The sequence below is a fragment of the Sebastes fasciatus genome, chromosome 5 (assembly GCF_043250625.1).
Source record: "Sebastes fasciatus isolate fSebFas1 chromosome 5, fSebFas1.pri, whole genome shotgun sequence".
NCBI classification, from domain to species: domain Eukaryota; kingdom Metazoa; phylum Chordata; class Actinopteri; order Perciformes; family Sebastidae; genus Sebastes; species Sebastes fasciatus.
In genome coordinates, this window is record NC_133799.1 from 26,966,251 (window position 1) to 26,986,737 (window position 20,487).

The following is a 20,487-nucleotide window of genomic DNA, read 5'->3' on the forward strand; positions in this document are numbered from 1 at the left end:
TTCCTTTTATAAGTGCTTCGTAGATGAAGAACATTGCGTGACATTGCTTTTAGCACGCTTTATAACTTGGTGGGTAAAGTTACGCCCACTATAGAGTTTTAATCCACCAGTGCCTCTGCTTCTAAAACATAAATGCACATTTATGCATTTCTTTAACCCAAGTAATTTATAATTTATAAACCTGGATAGCAGATCACAGAGCTCTGTGGTAGTTAACACTTCAAGATGCAGTTACAGAGGTCTTTTCTGTGTACTTTGGTGTCTCTCGATTCTCATAACTGATGTATGCCTGATAGCTCGAGCAGTACTATAAAGAGCTCTTGACCTACTCTAGCCATGAAGAAAATTGCCCAATATGCTCTTTGTTCAGGCAATCCTGGGTGGAGGCCATGCAATGCCACCCTTATTCTTTGAAATTTCATCTGGTTCATGATCGAACACCTCGAACACCGACAAGATTGGTGTTACCGATTACACGGGACATTTTACAAGAAAAGATGACGCTCATTATATGTAATGCTTTCTCTGCGGGGCTGCAGGTTTCCACTCGGCGCCGGGCCCACTTGATGTGATCGCTCTGTCCTCCAAACGGTGATTTCCTCATTAAGGTCCTGGTTCCCATATAGCATTGGGGATTAAATCCAAAGTATTGCCAAATAGGCGCTTTTGCTTTTCGCTTTGACACCAAATCCTTGGCCATCGTCTTGTCTGTCAACTCTCTCTCATCCAGTGTGACTCCTGCTGTACGGAGCAGACACTTTCACTTTCAGTTTGTAGCGTGTCCGTCATCCGACTATGTATTGATAACATGGCACTGATACATGAAAATGAACTAAATGGGTTTTGTTTCTATAAAAGAGCAAAACAAAGGTGGGGGCGGTAGGCAAGTAATGTAATCGGTGTATTCCCGGTAACACCAACTACCGTGGCAAGCCTACTATCAGACTATGAATTTTGCAAACTGTTAAAACCTTACCAGAATACTTGGACCACTTTTGGGAGCAATTCACTAAAACCAACTACTCAGCCAGGCAGAGGCCAGCTATGGAAAGAGTGTTGGTCAGCAGTCAGTATATCAATATCAGTTGAATTTCCAGGCATAGGACTGCTGGTGTTTCTCTGAATCCCCTCTCTGTCTTCTCTACCTCTATTATATAATGTATGTACTGTGTATATATATATATATATATGTATATAGTGTGAAAGTGATTTGCACCGTGTGGATATATGGAATTGAAATGTATTTTTGTTGTGTATAAGTGCCATGTTTTCTAGGAGTCTTATCTACAGTATCTAGGAGTATCTACCACATACTTTCCAGTAAAAAAGTGGAGTGTGTGTTGGAATTAGAAGTATGTGTCTCTCGTTCTCTCATGCTTTCTTCTGCTGCTCATTATCCAGACTCAAGCTGGACATGCTCCAAGGTCAGAGCTGTGACGCAATGGCCCAGATTTTCACTTTGCCAGCGCCCCTCCTTTTCTTATCCTCTGTCAGCAGTTTCACAAGTTCACCCTGCTGGCTCAAGTTTCGAGATTAGAAGGAAATAGTCATGTTCTCGTGGTTGCATAGAAAGCCAGTGAGAGACTGACTGACTGACTAAGGATTATGCAAGATTTCCACAAGGCTAATATTTCTAAACCATTATTTTTCCATTGAAAGATGGCTGAGTGTGCCCGACCTTTCCCAGGCTATCCTGCCTTCGATTCATTCAGTTTTACACATTCACATCTGAGAGCTGCCCTCCAAAGGTGTCCTGTTGTTTGCCTCTGAGCAGCTACACCTGAACAAATAAGATCAAGTGCTTTCATTAAGGGGAAAGCGACCGGCGTTGTTGAGAGATTGAAGATTATTCCTTGATTTGAAATCTTACAGATCTGCTGCTTACAGGATGTATTTAAAAATTTAAATTGATTGGCTTTTGTGTAGGGATAATATCAGTGTGATTATCCCCTCATGGATTTTCTTAAGATCATACCTAAATCTTTCACAGAAGACTAATCTGGGATTCTGTGAAAGCTGTGGCAATGTCCTCTGGCTGCTGGTAATATTGGCAAGCCAAGGATTGTACCAGCAAAATGCCCAGTGTATAAATATAGAAAAATATAAGAATAGACCAAATCCTCTTGAAGTCACTAGACACTAGAGTCTGTCGTCATGTGGGTGATTCATCAAAGAAATGGACTTTGCCTGTAGCAAATGACAAAGGCAAACAGCGCCTGTAACATGCTCTTAGCTTTTGACCACCAGGATTAATGTGTCTGTGAAAGAGACGAGCTCTTTATTGCTTTTGACCCTGTTTTGCCCTCCTTGTCTACTTAAGCCCGTAGTTCATTCCACTGTGTTTGGGTTAACAAAATGTCATAAAAAGCACCACAATGATGCGCTGTGACACTGTTCCCAGGTTGCAAGCCTTTCTTGTAGACCAGGTTTCTTGAATTATATAGTACAGAAGATATACTAATCTGTTTAAACTGATGCCAGTTCATGTTATTTAAGTTTACGTTTATATGTATTAATCATAGTACACAAGATGAGTAAACATTTTTCTGCCATACGCTACTGTATGTACTAAGGGTGGGGAAAAAAATCAATACAGTGTAGCATCACGATATTTTGCGTGGCAATATTGTATTGATACAAGGACGTCAAGTGTTGATCTTTTATTATATAAACTATTAACCTCTTAACAATTCAACGGCTGTAATGGCTATAATGTTAGCTTGTTGGGAAGAATGCTAAATAACGCTCCAAAGTTACGCTAAATTTTGGCGAGGAAAAACTGGCATGGCCATTTTCAAAGGTGTCTCTTGACCTCTGACCTCAAGATATGTGAATGAAAACTCTGAGATGAACAGAGTGAAAACTGTATCTTATTAGATAAAACAGATGTTGACCAACTGTATAATTTGCAGTTGAAAAAAGGTAATGAATCGCAATACTCAAATTTTTTTAAATAGCAATTAGATCGTATTGTGACTTAAGTATCGTGATGATATCGTATCGTGGGGCCTCTGGTGATTCTCACCCCTTGTAGCCTACATTCTTTATGCAGTGTAGGTTTAGCACCTAAGGGACTGGCACACAAATTTGGCTCATGTCTGTTTCTACAGGCACAACAGTTTGGTTTTGGCATGTCGACATTTCAACGTGTTGAGTAAGTTGTTGCCTGTGCATGCTTTTCTGATTAATAACACTTTTCTGCATAACAAGTTATTTTTTTCTCCTGGTAGCATAACCAGTATGTGAACATCATAGATCCATTTCAGCCATAGTAACAATTAACCAGCCAGCAAGGTTCAAGCTCAGGTTCAGCAATGGGGCACCGTTCCTGAGCAGCTGGAGCTTAATGTCTTGGTCATGGACTTAATGATTCTTGGCACCATTGAGGCCAGACTGTCATTCAGCCAGATGTTGGGTTTTCACCAATATCAGCACTCTGTGTTCCTTAGTGTAGGGACCTCTAACGTCTTCTGTTCAATCTCTGCTGTAATCAATCATTTTTCTCTACTAGGAGTGTATTCAAATACTTGCATTGTTACTTGCTGATGAAGCACGTATGTAAATAAGACAAACACTTCGGGCATGTAGATTCTATCGTAAAGTTACTGACCTCAAGCAGTACTTTACATGACAACCTTCATATAAAAGACAACAACCTCCAAGCTGCCCTGAGCTCAAAAGGTATGCATGGATAGATATTATAGAAAAATGATTTTGGTGGATTTACTGTAAATGGAGTAGGGCTGCACAATTAATTGAATAGTAATCTCGATCAGGCGCACCCTACAGCGGCAGCCTGGGAAAAAGTCTCCTGAATGTTGCGGCTGCAGTCCAGAGTAGAAGAGTAATATTTGTAATGTTTTGCTTCTAGGAGATGCACTGCCAATAAGAACCGGTCTTGCAAAGACTTGTACATTAGCAGGAGTGTTGCGCAACATGGAAGTGAAAGCAGTGATCTGTTTATAATCGTGATTACGGTAATAATTGTGTTGGAAGTGATGACTACTAATACAGTCAAGTGATAGCGGAATTGAAATTCTACTTATGTTGTTCAGGCCTCTGGTGGTGCCTGTTTTGAAATATAACTTTCATTGAGTGCTTGTTATTGTTAAAAAAATTAACAGATACCAATACAATGCCTTAGATTCAGTATTAAACTCATTATATACAGTACATACAGTAAAAATGATTCTGTATGATGAACACAGGAATCCTTGATCCCTGCACCTCTTGTTGAAAGCACTCAGTCAGCTCAGTCAGCCTCTTGTTTTTCCCCTGACAGCGACCAGATGTTGGCAGCTGTCAGTGTGACACCATACGGAAGAACAAACAGCTGGAGGGGGTCTGGGGAATGCCAGCCGCTGCTACTGCAGGGTGTCACTGTTAATCCCTTTTGCTTTATACTGACACACACGACGTGCACATACTCTCACACTCACAGTCCTGCATGATATCTTGTGACTTTTCCCTTAAATAAAAACAATGGCATTAAATGAATGCTCTTATATCCAGTGATCCAGAGCTGAGGGCGACATCACAAGCCTGAAATCTAGATAATCAATTTGACAAGAAATGAACAGAAAATGCTCCAACTGCACCAGTAGATGTGAACCATTCCAATGTTCCCATTGTGTAAAGAGTATTGCAGATTATGCTGATTACTACTGTTGAACTGTTTAAATGTGGAACATGCATCATCTAAAAGCCACAACTTAGCTGTAGGATATGACTGATGATATAAGACTAAACACCATACAACAGTAGTACTGTGTCATACATTCAGTTTTTGTAATGTGCGAACAAACGAAGCCCAAAAGACATTTCCTTCTCTGGCTTTCTGTTGATCTTGCAATGATGTCTTTTGCTGCTTTGTGTTTTCATACCTCCACGTTGGCGCCAGCAGGTATTTCTGGGTTGTCCGTCTGTCCAAATTGGACTCCTGGACTCAAGGATGAACTGATTTGATTTTGGTGGTCAAAGTTCAAGGTCACAAAACAAATTTTTGGCCACAACTCAAGAATTCATATGTTCCTTATGATAATTTTATACAAATATCTTATAGGATAAAATGAAGTAATGATATTTTGAAACCGACTTGGATGTAAACTGCAACTTGACTGGTTGGCGGAGGCATACAACCGCGAAGCAGTACTTCTAGTTAACTTTGTAGGGTGGAAAATGAGCACAAATATACCTTTTAATGTGGCTGATGTTGTCAACATAACTAATGCATAGTCCTCACCAGGAGGATGAACACAAACTGCCATAGTGTTATAATTATTAGACACACCTGAGTTCAAGCACAGCAAACACCTTTCCTGCTGGTGTATCCTTGAGGAGGCTAGGGTAGTATCTTCATAACATTATTAATGGTGGTTGCACTTTTCTAATTTGTGTTTTACATCCGTTAGAGGTAAGAGTGCATAGATAAAACTGCATAGATTATTATCAAGAATGAGTGCTGATTAATGCAACAAGCCCGTGCTGGGGCGAGGTCTTTGAGTTTCTTCTTGCCCTGTCGTGGCACTACTCGCATGCTCATAGGCTGTTGATCCTGCGGAGAACCAAGCTGTGCTTTGTCACATTTTAAGGGGCAGACTGCCAGACCTGACTCCAGCCCTGCGGCATTACCCAAAATGGTAGCTCTCAGTTTGGCTGCCTCTAATGGTGTATGTTTCTGCGCATGGTTGTGTCAGCACTAGAAGCGTATGATATCATGGATTACAATTGTAGATTTCAGAGGCTATAATTGTTGGTGAAATTGAATTGTCACATTTAACTTGAAGTCCCTGCTGTATTTAAATGGTTAAGATGTCAATATAAGATGTAACAGTCGGGCAAGTATTTGTCCCATAATCAAAGAGAATGATGACAGAAATCTGATAGAAGTTATCAGGATATGATGTCAGGGATACTTGCGATGTTCTCATGCATTGTATATGTGTGTGCTGCCATTTATTGCTTTCCTTCTACTTAAGGTAAAAATAGAGTATTGTCATGTAAAACATTAAAGTGGCAAAGGCTGTAAACCAAAGTGGCACAGAGGGAGTTATTGTTCTTTACATAAAGATTCCCCTGCAGCGTTTCTTTTATCTTTCCTTCAACATCTAGCATATCAAAGTCAGTGATAGTATTGAGTCATGGTTACACTTTATTTCAAATGCTTTTTTTTTTCTCTTTTCCCAACAGAGCCACCATAGAGGAAGTGGAGGGGGATGTGTGCGAGTTGGAATCCAAGCTCGACAAAGTGAGTACCACCCATGGACAACATTGCTTAATTGTTCATTTGTTCTACTGCGTGAACTGGCAGCAACAGAGGCCATGCTGTAAATGGAAAGTTGCGGGTTTGTCCCTGGCTTTGTCCCCAGTATATCCCCTGGCACATTGCCTTTGATATAGACACTGTGCACCTGGCTTGCACTTTGATGAAAGATGTGCGGTGTGAAGTATGTGAAGAAACACACCGATTACACTGTAGTGTGTGCTGTAATTGGACAATTTACTTCTATAATTACTAAAAAATCATGACTCACTCCAGTGTTTCAGATGTACCAATGAATCTGAAGTTAGAGCAGATAATCACATCTCTGTTCATTGAAAACAACACAGCGGGAAATTAACACCAACTGCCAGCCAAATGTTGTTTTACCCGCGCCTGATTAATTCACTCTATGAGCCTGTAATCATCTTTTATTCTAACAATCACATTTTGTTTATCAAAATCTTCAGTCGACTTGAAGTCTTTGAAGTCATGCCGTCGTTTCAAGAGGCTAGATATATGAAGAACTTTGTGCTCTTGTAAATAAATTAATCATCAACATTGGTTGTATAGATATGAATGGTGATGACACAGCAAAAGAAGTCACACACCCTAGCATGGTAAACAAGATGGGGTCCTTGTTTCAACACGGGTCGGGTGGTTTGCCGACTTTGCCGCAGTCGCCTCACACTGAGGACAGTCGCACCGGGAGTCCCGTCCCTCCCCACAGGAAGAGAGGTCGCAGCGAACACCATGGCCCCGGAAAGCGGCGAGGTCCGCGCAAGGGGTGCTGTAAAGCTCCTGGCCGGAGCTGCAAGCCACCTTCACCCCGGGCCTTTCCAAGTTAAGAGCCAGTAGCCCTCGCCCTGACCCGCTGAGTTAAATCCCCCAGGCAGACTGCGCGGACCCCACCAGTTGAGAAGTGTAAAAATATTTTCGGTTAATTTTGAAACTGTGGTGGATCGTATTTGCCTATGTTAATGTCGTCGAAATCATCACTGAAACGCCAATGGATTTCCTGATTGCCAGATAGTCTATATGAGGTAAAAAAAAAAGGACGAATAGTTGAATCTTTGTATCGAGTCCTAACTTTCACATGGGAACTGTATTGTTTCCTGCAGCTGGTTCAGATTATATTTTCTCCTAGAGAGCTGCGTCACAGTTCATCTCCCTCTGGTTAGTTTTGCTCAATTCCTGGACGGATCATGATTATTTTATTTGACCCCATAGACACTAAACAATTGAGCTAAGATAGTCTATTATTGTTGTTTGACATAACACCTAATATATGAAAAAAGGTCTGTCCTAAGGTATTTATTAGTTTCTGACTGTAGGAAAGTGGAAAAAACTACTGTTTCTCTGAACTGTCAATTTAACCAAATTATACACATTTAGGCTATTCTATGTGATCTTCTTTTAAAAAATAATGTAATATGTTTTCACTTCCATTCACTGAGCCTCTCCTGAAACAGTTTGATGCTCCCCTGGGGAGGCCTGTCTCTCACTTTGAAAACCTCTGAACTACACTAAACTAATGACTAACTAGTTTTAATCAGTAATTATGTCCTGCCCTGTTGGCAAACCAATCCCTCTTCCCATCGGATCCCCGCAGAGCTGAGAGTATGTTCACTAGCTGAGGGCGAGACCTCGAGCTTGGAAGATCCCATTTCATTGTTTCTGGACTTACAGTCTCACAGAAACCCCCACCCTCCTCCTCACCCCACCTCTGTGACTCAGCCCCGGCCTCACTTCCCCTCTCGCTCTGGAGAGGAAGAATCTGCTGGACAGTGGGTGTGTCTGTTTGCATGAATATGGCTGTGATAATGTGTGTGTGTCTGAGTGTGTATGTGTTGACGGGTGGAGTCGAGAGGGCTAAAGATACCAGAGTTCAACTTTTTCTTTAAACTTCCTACCTGCCAGATATGTACACACGCAGCCATGTTGCCCAAAGTAAACAGACTTTTAACTGAGCCAATATTAAATCTGCTCATAAAAGGAATGTTTTCCTAACAGAGTGGAGACTGTATCAGTGACTAGCTGTTGTTTTATAGCCAAGACTCTGCATGTACTTACAGGTTAGGTTGAGGTCAGATTTGATTGAACTGTGGTTCAATTCATTTAAAATGAAAGCACCCCTCACGCTGTTCACAGTAAGCCTGTCCTCGACCAAAGAAAGTCTTAGTCAACTAACACTTGATTACATATACTGTACATACAACATACGATTTTGTTAACTAATCGATTAGTTGATTTACTCGAACAAAACGTCCGATTAGTTGACTAATCGACTAAGAGGGGGCAGCCCTAGTTCACAGTTTCTTTTATTTTGAAATTCAAACTAATAAATAGTGAAAATTTAAATTTCATATGTCTACATGAAAGAGGTTTTAACTACATTTCATTTCATAAACAAGCAAAAAAAAAAGAACTCATAAAAATGAAATAATAGATAACTTATAGAAATATCAACCAGCTAATAGTAGACTATGAATAAACTCAGTTGCCAGTTCAGGTCCAATTAACTGAAACTAATGTAGTCTAATACAACAGTCCAGCAATAAATCCTCCATTCATGAAGGTTACAATGGTCACTTTTTTTTTTAACTGTTTAGAAGTGCTGATTCAACTGTATGATCATTTAAGAGGCTGACAGACTTAAAAAGACAAAAACAAAACTCTTATGCAAAGGAGTTCCAATAGGATATACAGACTGTGGTGGTTAATGTGTGTGGATGGGTGTTAGCACGTGTGTTTAGGTAAAAAAATGATTATCCACCTTGTCAAGATCTGCTGATATGTAATAGTTGTTTGCATAAGGGCGCTTTCACAAGTCAACATTTAGTCTGTTTTAATCGAACTCGGGTACGGTTTGTTTGGGCAGTTGTGAATGCAGTAATCATACTCTAGTGCAGACCAAAACAACTGGTCCGAAACCGCTTGCGAGAGGTGGTCTTGGACCGTTTTAAAGAGGACTCTAGTGTGGTTTTCGAGAAAATAATCCGACCCAATTGCAGGAAACGAACCAAAACGCAGGCTGCCTCTGCCGGCATTTGTTGAGATGGATACAGGTAAACATGAGTGGGAGAGGACTGACTTGGACTTGTGCAGAAATGTGATGTTTGCTTGACATCTATTCTGGGCTGAAGAGAACATACAGAATATGCTAAATAACGTCCACAAAAATAGCAACGTTTATAAAGTGAACCGAGATAAACTGGAGGAGAAGAGATTCATGCACACAGTTCATCAGTGCTGAGTCAAAGTGAAGAAACTTTGGCTTTTCTCTTTCGTACATGCCTCTCGGAATGTAAGTTTTTTCATTTGGGCCACTTTAATTTGTTGACTGTGAATCCGAACCAGACTAAATACTGCAGAAAACTAATCAGTCTCACTCTGATTCGGACTTGCCAAACGGAGTATAGCTTGTTAAAGCGCCCTAAGACAGTTATATGTTTGGGATTAAATTAGTTTGTTCTTAATATCTGTATGTTATGTTTCTGGATATGACAGCATTATTTAGATTAGTTTAATATACGACTCAAATGGTTTGCTTGTGTTTTATTTAATTTCTGATTCAATTCCCTAAGAGTGAGTTTTTGCTGCAAAATATCAGTGTCAATTGTTCAGATAAGGTTTTCCTGAAGGAGAGATGAGCATTTTGTATTTTATCAGCTTATATTAATTACTTAGCAACATAGGAAATTGCTTAAAATTAGCATTTTTGGTTGAGTTATTGAGCTGCTTTTGCTGCAGAGGCACATTCAGGCTCTGTGTCATCTCCTGTGTGGGATTGGATGGAGAACGGCCAGCGTTTGTTGTGAGTTTACATAACCTGGAATTATCGTTGCCCCCAATGAGTCAGAAGGGAAAGAAGTGCCTGTTGTTAATTACCAGTAAGCATCATCTTTTGCTCTGCAGCACCACGTTCCAACAAATCTACGCTTCCTGAATCCATTTTTAGCAGCAAACTTCAATGGTTTTAATAAAAGAGAAAGCCCTGAAGAGATGAGCAGCACTGTTTCTAGTTTCTCTTTAAGTGTTATCATCTTCTCTCCACTCTATTCCTGCATTTCTTATTTCTCTCTCTCTTTTTTCCCCTCTAAGCATTTGCCTCTTTCTCGTTCTCTCTCTAGTTGGTGAAGTTGTGTATTGGGATGATTGACGCTGGAAAAGCCTACAATGCAGCCAACAAGCAGTTTGTTAACGGGATCCGGGAGCTAGCCCAGCAGTCCACCAAAGATGAGGTCATCGAGGTAAACAGAAGAACAACCTGGCTTGATCTGAATCATAGAAACTCACCAGCATTAGTACTATCACAGTGTGGGTTTGTTTTTGTTTTTTTGCATGTGTGAGGGCAGGCCTCTTTTGACATTTTATAAATTATGAATTATTTAATATAATTTATCAGATGAAAGTAAAATAAAAAAACATCATCTTTTAAAATCAGCACAGTGTAAAACTATGGCTGACTTCCTCCTATTTCCCAGATATAAAGAGGCCTGTACTTCCTCTCTGTTGCACGCACTGCCTTCGTTTGAGTAAAGTGTTTCCATCTTTCCATAACATCACCAGATAAAATCTAAATTTTAAAAAATGAATCCTAGTAAAACCTTGTACTGTCCACTGGGTCTTGTCGAGGTCAGATGTTTTGTTTTGTTTTCTCACATGAATTTTGCGTGGCGAGTCAAGCACTTCCTCTCTGCCTTTTGTGTATTTCCCTCAGTGCCTCTCCCTTGGGTTTCAAGTTCAGCCACTGCATCTATTTAGAGGGAGTAACTTAGCCAAAAGAATTCTTTCCCAAAGTGTTATTGTGTCTCTAAAAAGACCAACGTTTCTGTGTAGCCATACCTGTTTGACAGAAATGTGCATCTTATTATGTTTTTCTTATTATGTTGATACAGGCCTTGTGTTTATTGTTTGCTCTGTGCGTGTCACATGGTGATGTCTTCTCTCCTTCTTTTCTCTCCACAGTCCAGTCTCACAAAGTTTGCTGAAAGCCTGCAGGAGATGATCAACTATCACACGGTATGCTATCACTGCCATGTGAAACCGGATGTATTGTCATCCTTTTTTTTTCTTTATAGCTGGGCGATAACAAAACCCAGCTGGGCCATCAGTCTGGAACAGCTCTTTAACTGTCAGAGTTTTTATTTACGGCTGGGAAGGACAGCAGCAGACTACAAGACGGAGACCCTAGGGTTGTGAGAGGATGGCCACTGGTTTGAGAAAGGGAAGCGGAAAGTGTACAAGAAATGCTTTATAGAGGTTTAGCTATGATGTTGGGGTGTCCTTGAGCGAGACATTTAACCTTCAACTGCTTTCATTGGGCTGTTCAAAATTAGAAGAAAGTGGCTAGAACACGCAGCTCCCAGGTGGGATTTCATATCCTGTTTCCCAGCAGCTGAGCGGCTCTCGTTCTTCGGAAGCTGACCATTAAATTAGCTAAATAAAATGATACATTGCCCCCCCAAAAAAACCCTGCGATGTACTCTGTCAATCGCCTATAGTAGAGCTATTCGTCCAAAATCTAAATAAGGTGGCATGTGGTTGGAGGCAGATAGCATAGAGAGTCATTTCCAGTAAATATCACAAGACAAAACTTGCGTGTTCTATTTAAAAAGTACAAACGTCGGATGATGGCAAGTACTACTCACCCATCTTTTGTGTGGTTATGTCTCCAGTCTGATCGCAATTGCACAACTGATATGTAAGTCAGGTTTGTTTACATGACGTAACGTAACTCTTGCTGTTCGGACACGGTGTCACGCTCTCTCTGCGGCCGAGTACGCATCATTACGGATGTTGTTGAATTATTCCTCGTTCAGCTTGACCAAATGTCACATTTCATTTTCAGTTAATGAAAGTGACATCGTGTGACTCCCGTCATTTGGTGCATTCAGTGCACGTGAGGCAGACAACCGGGGTAGTGCTGCTTTTTTTTTTTCCACATTTGAATATTTATTTTCATATATTGGTGTAAAATGTGCAAACACTGCCCTCCATAAAAAGTGGTTAAATGAAAATCCTTTGGGTCAGTTGCCTAAAACCCCCTTTTTTTCTTGAAGCATTTCTTAAATGTCAACAAATCTTTGGGATTTCTTGTCACACAAAACCACAAAGTTACTTCTGGTCCCAGCATATAAAGTCCATGGTGTAGAGAGAGGATTTCCTGTCTCTTAAATCCATCCCCTGTATTGTGGAATCTGCGGTATCTGTTAGAGTAAATCATGCGTTACTGAGGTAAACATGTCGTGGTCAATTATTTTACGATGTGGTTGTCATCCTGGAGACAGCCGAACTACAAGAAGAACCATTCTAGGCTTCAGTCACATAAGTATTCTGTTCAGCTTTACATGTTTTACAGCATGGTCATCTAATGCACTCCACTTCCAACCACTCTTCTTGGATAATAAATAAAAATGACGCCTTATTGGTTTATCCTCTCTTGTCCTCCGTCAAACTCTCCAAGGAACCCAGTAGGTCAGATCTGATTATGTGTTCTTTCCCAGAGTCCCCGTGTTAGCCTCCTCAGCTGTCAGTCTCGACACTGACATTCGGAAATGGAGACACAACTTTCCTCAGTTTGTCCTCTCATTAAGAACACAGAAAGGAGGCGCAGGGCGAGCTAGAGGCTTTTGTTCTACAGTAAACATTTTTTGCTTGATCTCCCCCGTCGTGTCATGTTTCTATTAGCTCTGCATAACATGTTCAGAGTGTGTTCCCAGCCATCATCACACTGTCTGCGGCATGTTTGTTAGAACAAACACCAAGCCGGGGGTGCTGTTACTGGGAAGTGAACCTCTACGATCTTTGTGGTTGTGGATGGTAACTTTACACCTGCGCTAAAATGAGTTGTTCAGATCATCTTGAATGTGAATGAATATACAGTCAAACATTTATTAGATTATTTAGATTTATTAATAGATTTTATTCATGAAATACATTTTGAATTGACCACTAATAACCACTAATAACATTAATGAATCTGCATTTAAGTGTTAAAAAGACTTATTCTGCTCCTCCGTGACTGATACCATTACAGCTGTTGCTGCAACTACCAATCAGCAAAGCAAGGCAAGTTTATTTATATAGTGCATTTCAGCAACAAGGCAATTCAAAGCGCTTTACATAAAGCTTCAAAAGCATCGAGACAAAGAGCAAAAGAAACACTTTATAAAAGGACATTTAAATACAATTTCATTACAAATCCAGGAGAACAGAAAATCAAAACAAGCTAAAATAGAAGAAAAACAAGTATAAAATACAAGAATAAAAGTTACAGTTCAGTGTATGAAATTATTTAATACCACTTTTAGAGGTGCAGGAGAATGGTAAAATGAGTTAAAGGCACTTTTATTTAAGTTAAATTATTTTATAGATTGGTAGACCGACAGAAAATGTATTATTGTTGTCATCAGACATATAAAGCAATTTGAAGACTTCACTTTGGACTCAAGGAAAACATTGTTTCACCGTTTTCTGGCCATTTATGGTGCAAACAATTAATTGATTAATCAAAAAAATAACCATGTAATGTTATAAAACTGATCAATTTAACATTATTTGTTTAGCTGTTAAAGCTGAATGCAGCATTAAATATTTTCCTGGGGATGAAGAAGTGGAAAACTTTAAATGAGGACTAAGTCTCTCTTTTCATTTCAATGAGAGGTTTTGGTTCATTTTGTTCAGGTTTGGTTGAATTTGGTTCTATTGATAGACTGTACCACGCCCAGATTAAATGAGATACTGTATATGTCTTCTTAACCAGTATCCCAAACCGCTGTGTTGGGCAATCTACCATGACTCAACAGCAGAGTCTTTCCTCTTATTAGCTTCCTTGACTCGACCCCTAAAAGCCTCCCGGAGCCACAGTGCAGGCCTGCGATTGTGACTCAACGACGGAAACTGTGGTCATGTCAGCTGACTGTCATATAGGTTTTTGCCACTCAGCGATCTTTCAGCACATGATCCATTCAAGCACAGTGCTCAATCTGTTTGTCACTGGTAGCCTCTCCCTCTCACACTGCTCATATTGTCTTGTCTGGCCACGAAATCTGCACTGAAGCCCTGTTTAGAGACAAGCCTTTTGCTTGGTGGCTCATTTTGAAGGAAGCACGCAGGTTAATGAGGGTATGACTCACTACCAAAAATAAGGGAATCACGTCATTTCTCGTGTTTATGTCTTTATGAGGGGAGTTTACAAAGTCAGCTTGTTTGTGTAAATTTAGCTGCCTAATTGCACCCTGTCATGTTAACAAAAAATCCTCCTAAACAGAGGTGCCGAATGCTGACTTGTAAAACATCCCGCGGCCTGGAAAGTGAATACATTTATCAGCTTTTTGCTGCTTTCTTAGAGAAGTGCCTTAAGATGTTTAATGCTTGAATCGTTCAACTGACTAGAGAGAAGTTATTTTGCCAAACAGAAAGGAGAATTTACTTTCTTTCTTTCTTTCTTTCTTCACAGATATTATTTGATCAGGCCCAGAGATCAATCAAGTCCCAGCTTCAAACATTTGTCAAAGAGTAAGTATTAATTGAATAAAGATGTAGAAAGCAGATGGTTATATCTCTGAGCAATCTAAGCTTTTGAAGAATGGCCCAATTTTACTTTTTGCCTCATCTCTCTGTGAGAACAAGCTACAGCACATTTACATTTTAATCATGCTTGCATTCAGATCAACTTAAAGGAATAGTTTGGGTGTTTTGAAGTGGGGTTGTATGAGGTACTTATCCATAGTCAGTGTATTACCTACAGTAGATGATGGTCTGCACGCTACCAGCTTGGAGAAGGAGACAGGAGTTACCACATGGAAGCAAAGTAATGTACCGCTGTGGACGGGGCCGGTAGCAAAATGCATTTTAGACACCTAAAAGAAAGGCCCGAAAAAAATCAATATCAGTTTAAGTGTATGCTATATTTAGAATATTTTCACCGCATTACTTTGCTGTGAGACAGCTATACAGTCAATGTTTCCGACGACGGCGAACTGAAGCTGTTATCTATGCTCTCGCCACAGCAAACGGACTCCATTTAAAAAAACAAACAGTAATTTTACCTCGCACACGGAACACGGAAGTTGCTGGTCTGCAGCGGTAGACCAGCAACTTCCGTGTTCTGCGAGGTAAAATTACTGTTGTTATCAATGGAGTCTGGTGGCTTTGGCGATAGCATAGATAACAGCTTCAGTTACCCGTTGGAAAGGGCTGTGTAGCGGCAAGGTAAAGCAGCGAAGATATTCTGAATATAGCATACATACACTTAAACAAATATAGATTTTTTTGATGGGCCTTTCTTTTAGGTCCACAGCAGTACATTGCTTTGCTTCTGTGTGGTAACTCCTGTTTGCTTCTCCAAACTGGGGGCGTGCCGACTGTCATCTACTGTAGGTAATACACTGACTATGGATAAGTACCTCATACAACCCCGCTTTAAACACTGAATATATACGAGGTGAACTTGATATGCCATCCATCCATCCATCCATCTGCAACCGCTTATCCCGTTAGGGGTCGCGGGGGGGCTGGAGCCGATCCCAGCCGACATTGGGCGAAGGCAGGGTACACCCTGGACAGGTCGCCAGTCCATCGCAGGGCTGACACATAGAGACAGACAACCATTCACGCTCACACTCACACCTACGGGCAATTTAGAGTCCACAATTAACCTAACCTGCATGTCTTTGGACTGTGGGAGGAAGCCAGAGAACCTGGAGAAAACCCACGCTAACACGGGGAGAACATGCAAACTCCACACAGAAGGGTCCCAAGCCGGATTCGAACCTGCAACCCTCTAGCTGTGAGGCGCCAGTGCTAACCACTGCACCACCGTGCAACTTGATATGCTTATACTTCAAATCTGTGCTGGAGGAAGTGTGTAATGGATTTTGAATACAGAAAGCCCACTCTTGAAATTATGAATATAAAGTAGAAACTGGAGGGATGTATCTGATGGTAAGATGATCCAGACAGTGCATGTAAGTTATTAGTATATACAGTATAACGATATTTTCTATTCATATCTCCCAGTTTAAAGCCTCCTATTACATCAGTGAATTCCAGACTGCTTGCAGGAAGCCGTGGGGCCTTCTGGTTTATTTCATTATAAGGATTAGCAGCTTTTGCCCCTGGCATACCGGGGCTTAACACCCACATCAGCAGCACCCATACTTCTCAGAGAAAGCTTGGAAACATGTTCCATCATTATTACTCACTACCTTGCAGCACTCAAACATTAATCTCACTTAGGCAAAACACACCAAAGAACAAATGTGGGGCGCAGAGTTGTGAGTACTTTGTCCTCCTCCTCTTAGACAAGTGGTGCAGCCCAGTCACTTACACAGACACAGCACAAGACCTTTAGCCTTTGTGTGTTCCTGTTGCCTGACCATGGTGTTGCTTCATATCCAGAGATAAGCTTGCTTCCCTTAACATTTGGCCATTCCTCTCACAAGATTGTTGACAACAAAGGGACATGTCCTATTTGACCTTGGGTGGTAGAGCTTGTCAAACCCCGTAAGCTTTTGCCCTACATTGTGTGGAAATGCTGTTGTGCTGCTTTAAATATTTGTGGCACCATCTATTTCCACCCAGCTGAAGTAACAAAACATTTTTTTAGTGCTCAAGTTTAGTGGATAACAGCGGAAAAACTAATTTGTAAAACCTTTATTGTCGTATCCAAATGAATAAACTAGTATCTTACTAGGTTCCCACACATCCTGGACAACTTGAAAAACAGTTGACCTATTTTCCAGTCTTTGAAAACACATGGAAAATCAGAGAAAAATTCAAATGTCCTGGAAAATGGTCTCTAGAAAAGAGGGCGATCCCTGTCTTTGATTTCATTTACAACAGATTCTTTTGCTAAACCTTGATTTCCCCATTTGCACTCCTACATACTAATAATTACTCATGCAGGATATAAACTGAATTGAATCTGTTCCCTCCCTGTCTTTGTCAGTGACATACGTAAGTTCAAAGAAGCCAAGAAGCAATTTGACAAAGTGAGCGAGGAAAAGGAGACGGCGCTGATCAAGAACGCTCAGGCTCCCCGCAACAAGCAGCATGAGGTGGAGGAGGCCACCATGATCCTCACTGCCACACGCAAGTGCTTCCGACACATCGTCCTCGACTATGTCCTACAGGTACAACAGCTCACTTGGGAATGAAAGATAGAAAGTGTCAGAAGTCTTATGTTGCACAGTATCGATGGACAAGCTAGAAATTTCTATATTTTTTATACTTGCACTTAAAATGTGCTAAAAAAATAATGAAGAAAAGCTATGTCCATATTATTTCGGTACGTGCTGTAATCATTGGATTCCTTAAATGTTGAGCCTCATTTCAGTCCACATTTTGTAGCACATTACACAATACATTATCTATAGCAAGATATTGCTGACATGCAGCTTTAGCCCAGCCACACACAGTCATGTAAGATGTTTTTCTGAGACCTCTAGCCAACATGGATTTGGATGTGGAACTTAATATGCTGAGTCAGGTTGAAAATGCTGAAGTGGCACAGAGAGGGAATGAACAGCAGCTGTGTTTGATTCTGTTGCATCCAAAGTGAAACACACACAACCTCATCCACCTGTCATGTTCCAGTTTACCACATCAGAGTGGATTTGGCTCAAATATAAACAGGTAGAAGCAGATGCTTCAGCAGGACACAGTGAGCATCAGTTTAATTATTTCTGTCAACAGGACTAGCAGCAGCAGAAGAAGAAGATTTTAGATTTTCTTCTTGGTGTGAACAGTGACATGATAATTATTGAAGGATTTTTCCCACAATTTTCCCACACAACACATTTGTAAATAAATGCTGCTATCTTCTCATGTTTAGAACTAAAAACCGCAAAACCGTTGCCTTTTCAGAGGTTGAATCCTCTGTGTAGTGGGAAATGACTTTCAGGGGACTAAATCTTGTGTTTTTAAATCAAACACTGCAACATAACATCTGTCCCTATTCATCGTCTATGGAACAGCTCCACATTTTTACCCTATGACATCACAAATTTGATTGTTAGCACTCAATTTGCGAGAGAGTTGTTCATGTTTACTGTTATTTTTGGACTGTCTTAAACCACAGGAATAACATGTATGCATTTTGAAAATGGGTTTCGTTCCCCTTTTTAAATTTGTCAATCTGTTTAGATCTAATAGACCTTTTGCCAAACAGATGTCTCGTACTCTGACGTTTCGCAGTAAAAACTGCTCATGTATCACTGAATACATCAGCTGAGCCCTCGCTCTCTCCTCGTGGCCACAGTAGCACTGATGAATGCTTCATGCTTCCTGATAAGGCAGCTGCCAGCCCTGTTGTTGAATCTCACTCCAAAGAAACAGACAATGCTGTATGGGCCCAGCTCGCTCCAAAATTAGATTTTGAAAAGAAAGCAGGTTTCAAAATAGGTTTGGCATTCTGCTCCAGTGGCCCACTGCATAATCACTCTCTCATAAAATGAATCCTGGCTGTGAGAAATTAGTCGTTTTTTCTTTTTTTTTTATCTTGCCTGTTAGTCTGCTTATAGGAAATCTATAAGCCCAGCAGCTAGCACATTTAAATGGGTCTCCTTTATAGTTTCACATTCGCTGTCAGCACTTTTAAAATGCTGCTAACTTCTGCAGCTGTGCTCGCAGGAAACATTTCAGGCGGATTTTAGCTTTATTTTTTTGTTCTTTTTAGATTGTTTTTGTGGCATTTTTGCTTAATTATACAGTGCACAGTTTACAGTGACATGCAAGATGGTAGCGGGAGAGGAAAATATATGAGAGAGGTTGTAAGCCAGACTTGCATTCATGACATTTTAAGAATGTAGCGTTTCTCATTTTACCCTGCTGTGCCACGTCGAGCTAGATCATAAAGTACTGAGCTTTGGGTTTGCTTTATTGACTGTTGGTCAAGCCTAGAAAAAGCAACATGTAAATGTGATGTATGATGTGAAAAACACATCATGCAGTAAAACAGACAATACAGCCATCTGACTTCATGCGGATATAACTTACAAACGGTTGCCTGAAATTTAAATACACACATAACACAGAAAAGCAGAAGCACAGTTAACACCTAGTGGAGATAAATGGTAATGTCTACAAAACACAACAAACTTGAAATTTCCCTGCCTTAATAGTGACTCATTCAAGCCGAAATCCTGCTCAAACTTTTTCTGTGTGGAACTACCACAACTTACCAACAGTGTGCTCGTAAATTTAGCTTGTGGCAGTTGTGTTTGTTGACACCATAATGCACTTTGCCGGTTAACAACCATCGTTTTAGAGGTGCCACTCCATTCAAAACTACTAATTGACTGTAATGGAGAGAAGGAGGAGGGGAGCTTGTAAAACTTGTGATGCATTAGCCACTAGTGTGGCTAGGATGGAAAAATGAGCTTCCTCCCCTGGGTGGGAGTTACGTCTGTGTATAAACACAAAGTGTGGTTAGTGTTGCCAAGGAAAAGCTCCTAACAACCTGCAGCCAAATGAAATATTGCTGGCCACAATAAGGATTTGAACTTTTACTCTTCAGTGGATCTGATTTGTGATGTCCCTGCTTTCATGACCACAAAAAAAGGAAAACCATTGGACCCAGGTTCATCCATAAGCATGAGTGTTAGAATTCATTCAGAAACTGCCTCGCCTTCTGTAGTAGCCAAATACAGCCGCCACCACCACGCCCAGTCAGTGACTCTACTCACACAGCAGCAGTCGTTAGTTCCTGTCAGTCACAAAGAAGCCAGTCTGTATTTACAACCTTTGATAATTTATCTCGACTCTGCAACATTAACCTCATATAACCTCCCACGTCAGAGGAGCAGCACAGTGGTAATTAGCTGTATAGATGAAGAGGAGTCTGCTACAAACACACACACACACACAAGCAGAGAGAGAGACAGGAGGCTACAATGAATGCAGCAGGGTAACTAGATGATAAGTGAGACAGGCTACAAGAGTTAAACATGAGACACAGGGCTCCTCCTGGTGTCGGTACGAGGAACTACTGTCCAGTAATGCTCGGGGGGGATTTTTCTGCTTCAGTTCGACTCATTTCACGCTTGTCTGCTTTCTTTCATTTGTCTTTTTCTTAAGAAGTTCTGTATTTTGTTTCATTTCCAGTATCTTACCTCATTTCCCCTTCTGTCTTCTGTTCTTTCTTTGTTACAGATATCGTCACTGTAGATTTGTTTTTGTCATTTTAGTTTGGCGGTTACTAGGGGTGTCACTAGAGCTGC

General features: G+C 40.7%; 1 protein-coding gene across 7 annotated transcripts in view; it reads left to right on the forward strand.

Annotated features, from left to right (window-relative positions):
* The window catches only part of LOC141768163 (arf-GAP with coiled-coil, ANK repeat and PH domain-containing protein 2-like), a 63,979-nt gene that overhangs the window by 14,266 nt on the left and 29,226 nt on the right, over positions 1-20,487 (forward strand). For all 7 annotated transcript variants that reach the window (XM_074636208.1, XM_074636211.1, XM_074636209.1 and 4 more), the window contains exons 2-6: positions 6,190-6,247; positions 10,393-10,512; positions 11,231-11,284; positions 14,724-14,782; positions 17,217-17,400. In XM_074636208.1, coding sequence (XP_074492309.1) covers positions 6,190-6,247; positions 10,393-10,512; positions 11,231-11,284; positions 14,724-14,782; positions 17,217-17,400 — 475 coding nt within the window. The remainder of the gene's footprint in view (positions 1-6,189; positions 6,248-10,392; positions 10,513-11,230; positions 11,285-14,723; positions 14,783-17,216; positions 17,401-20,487) is intronic.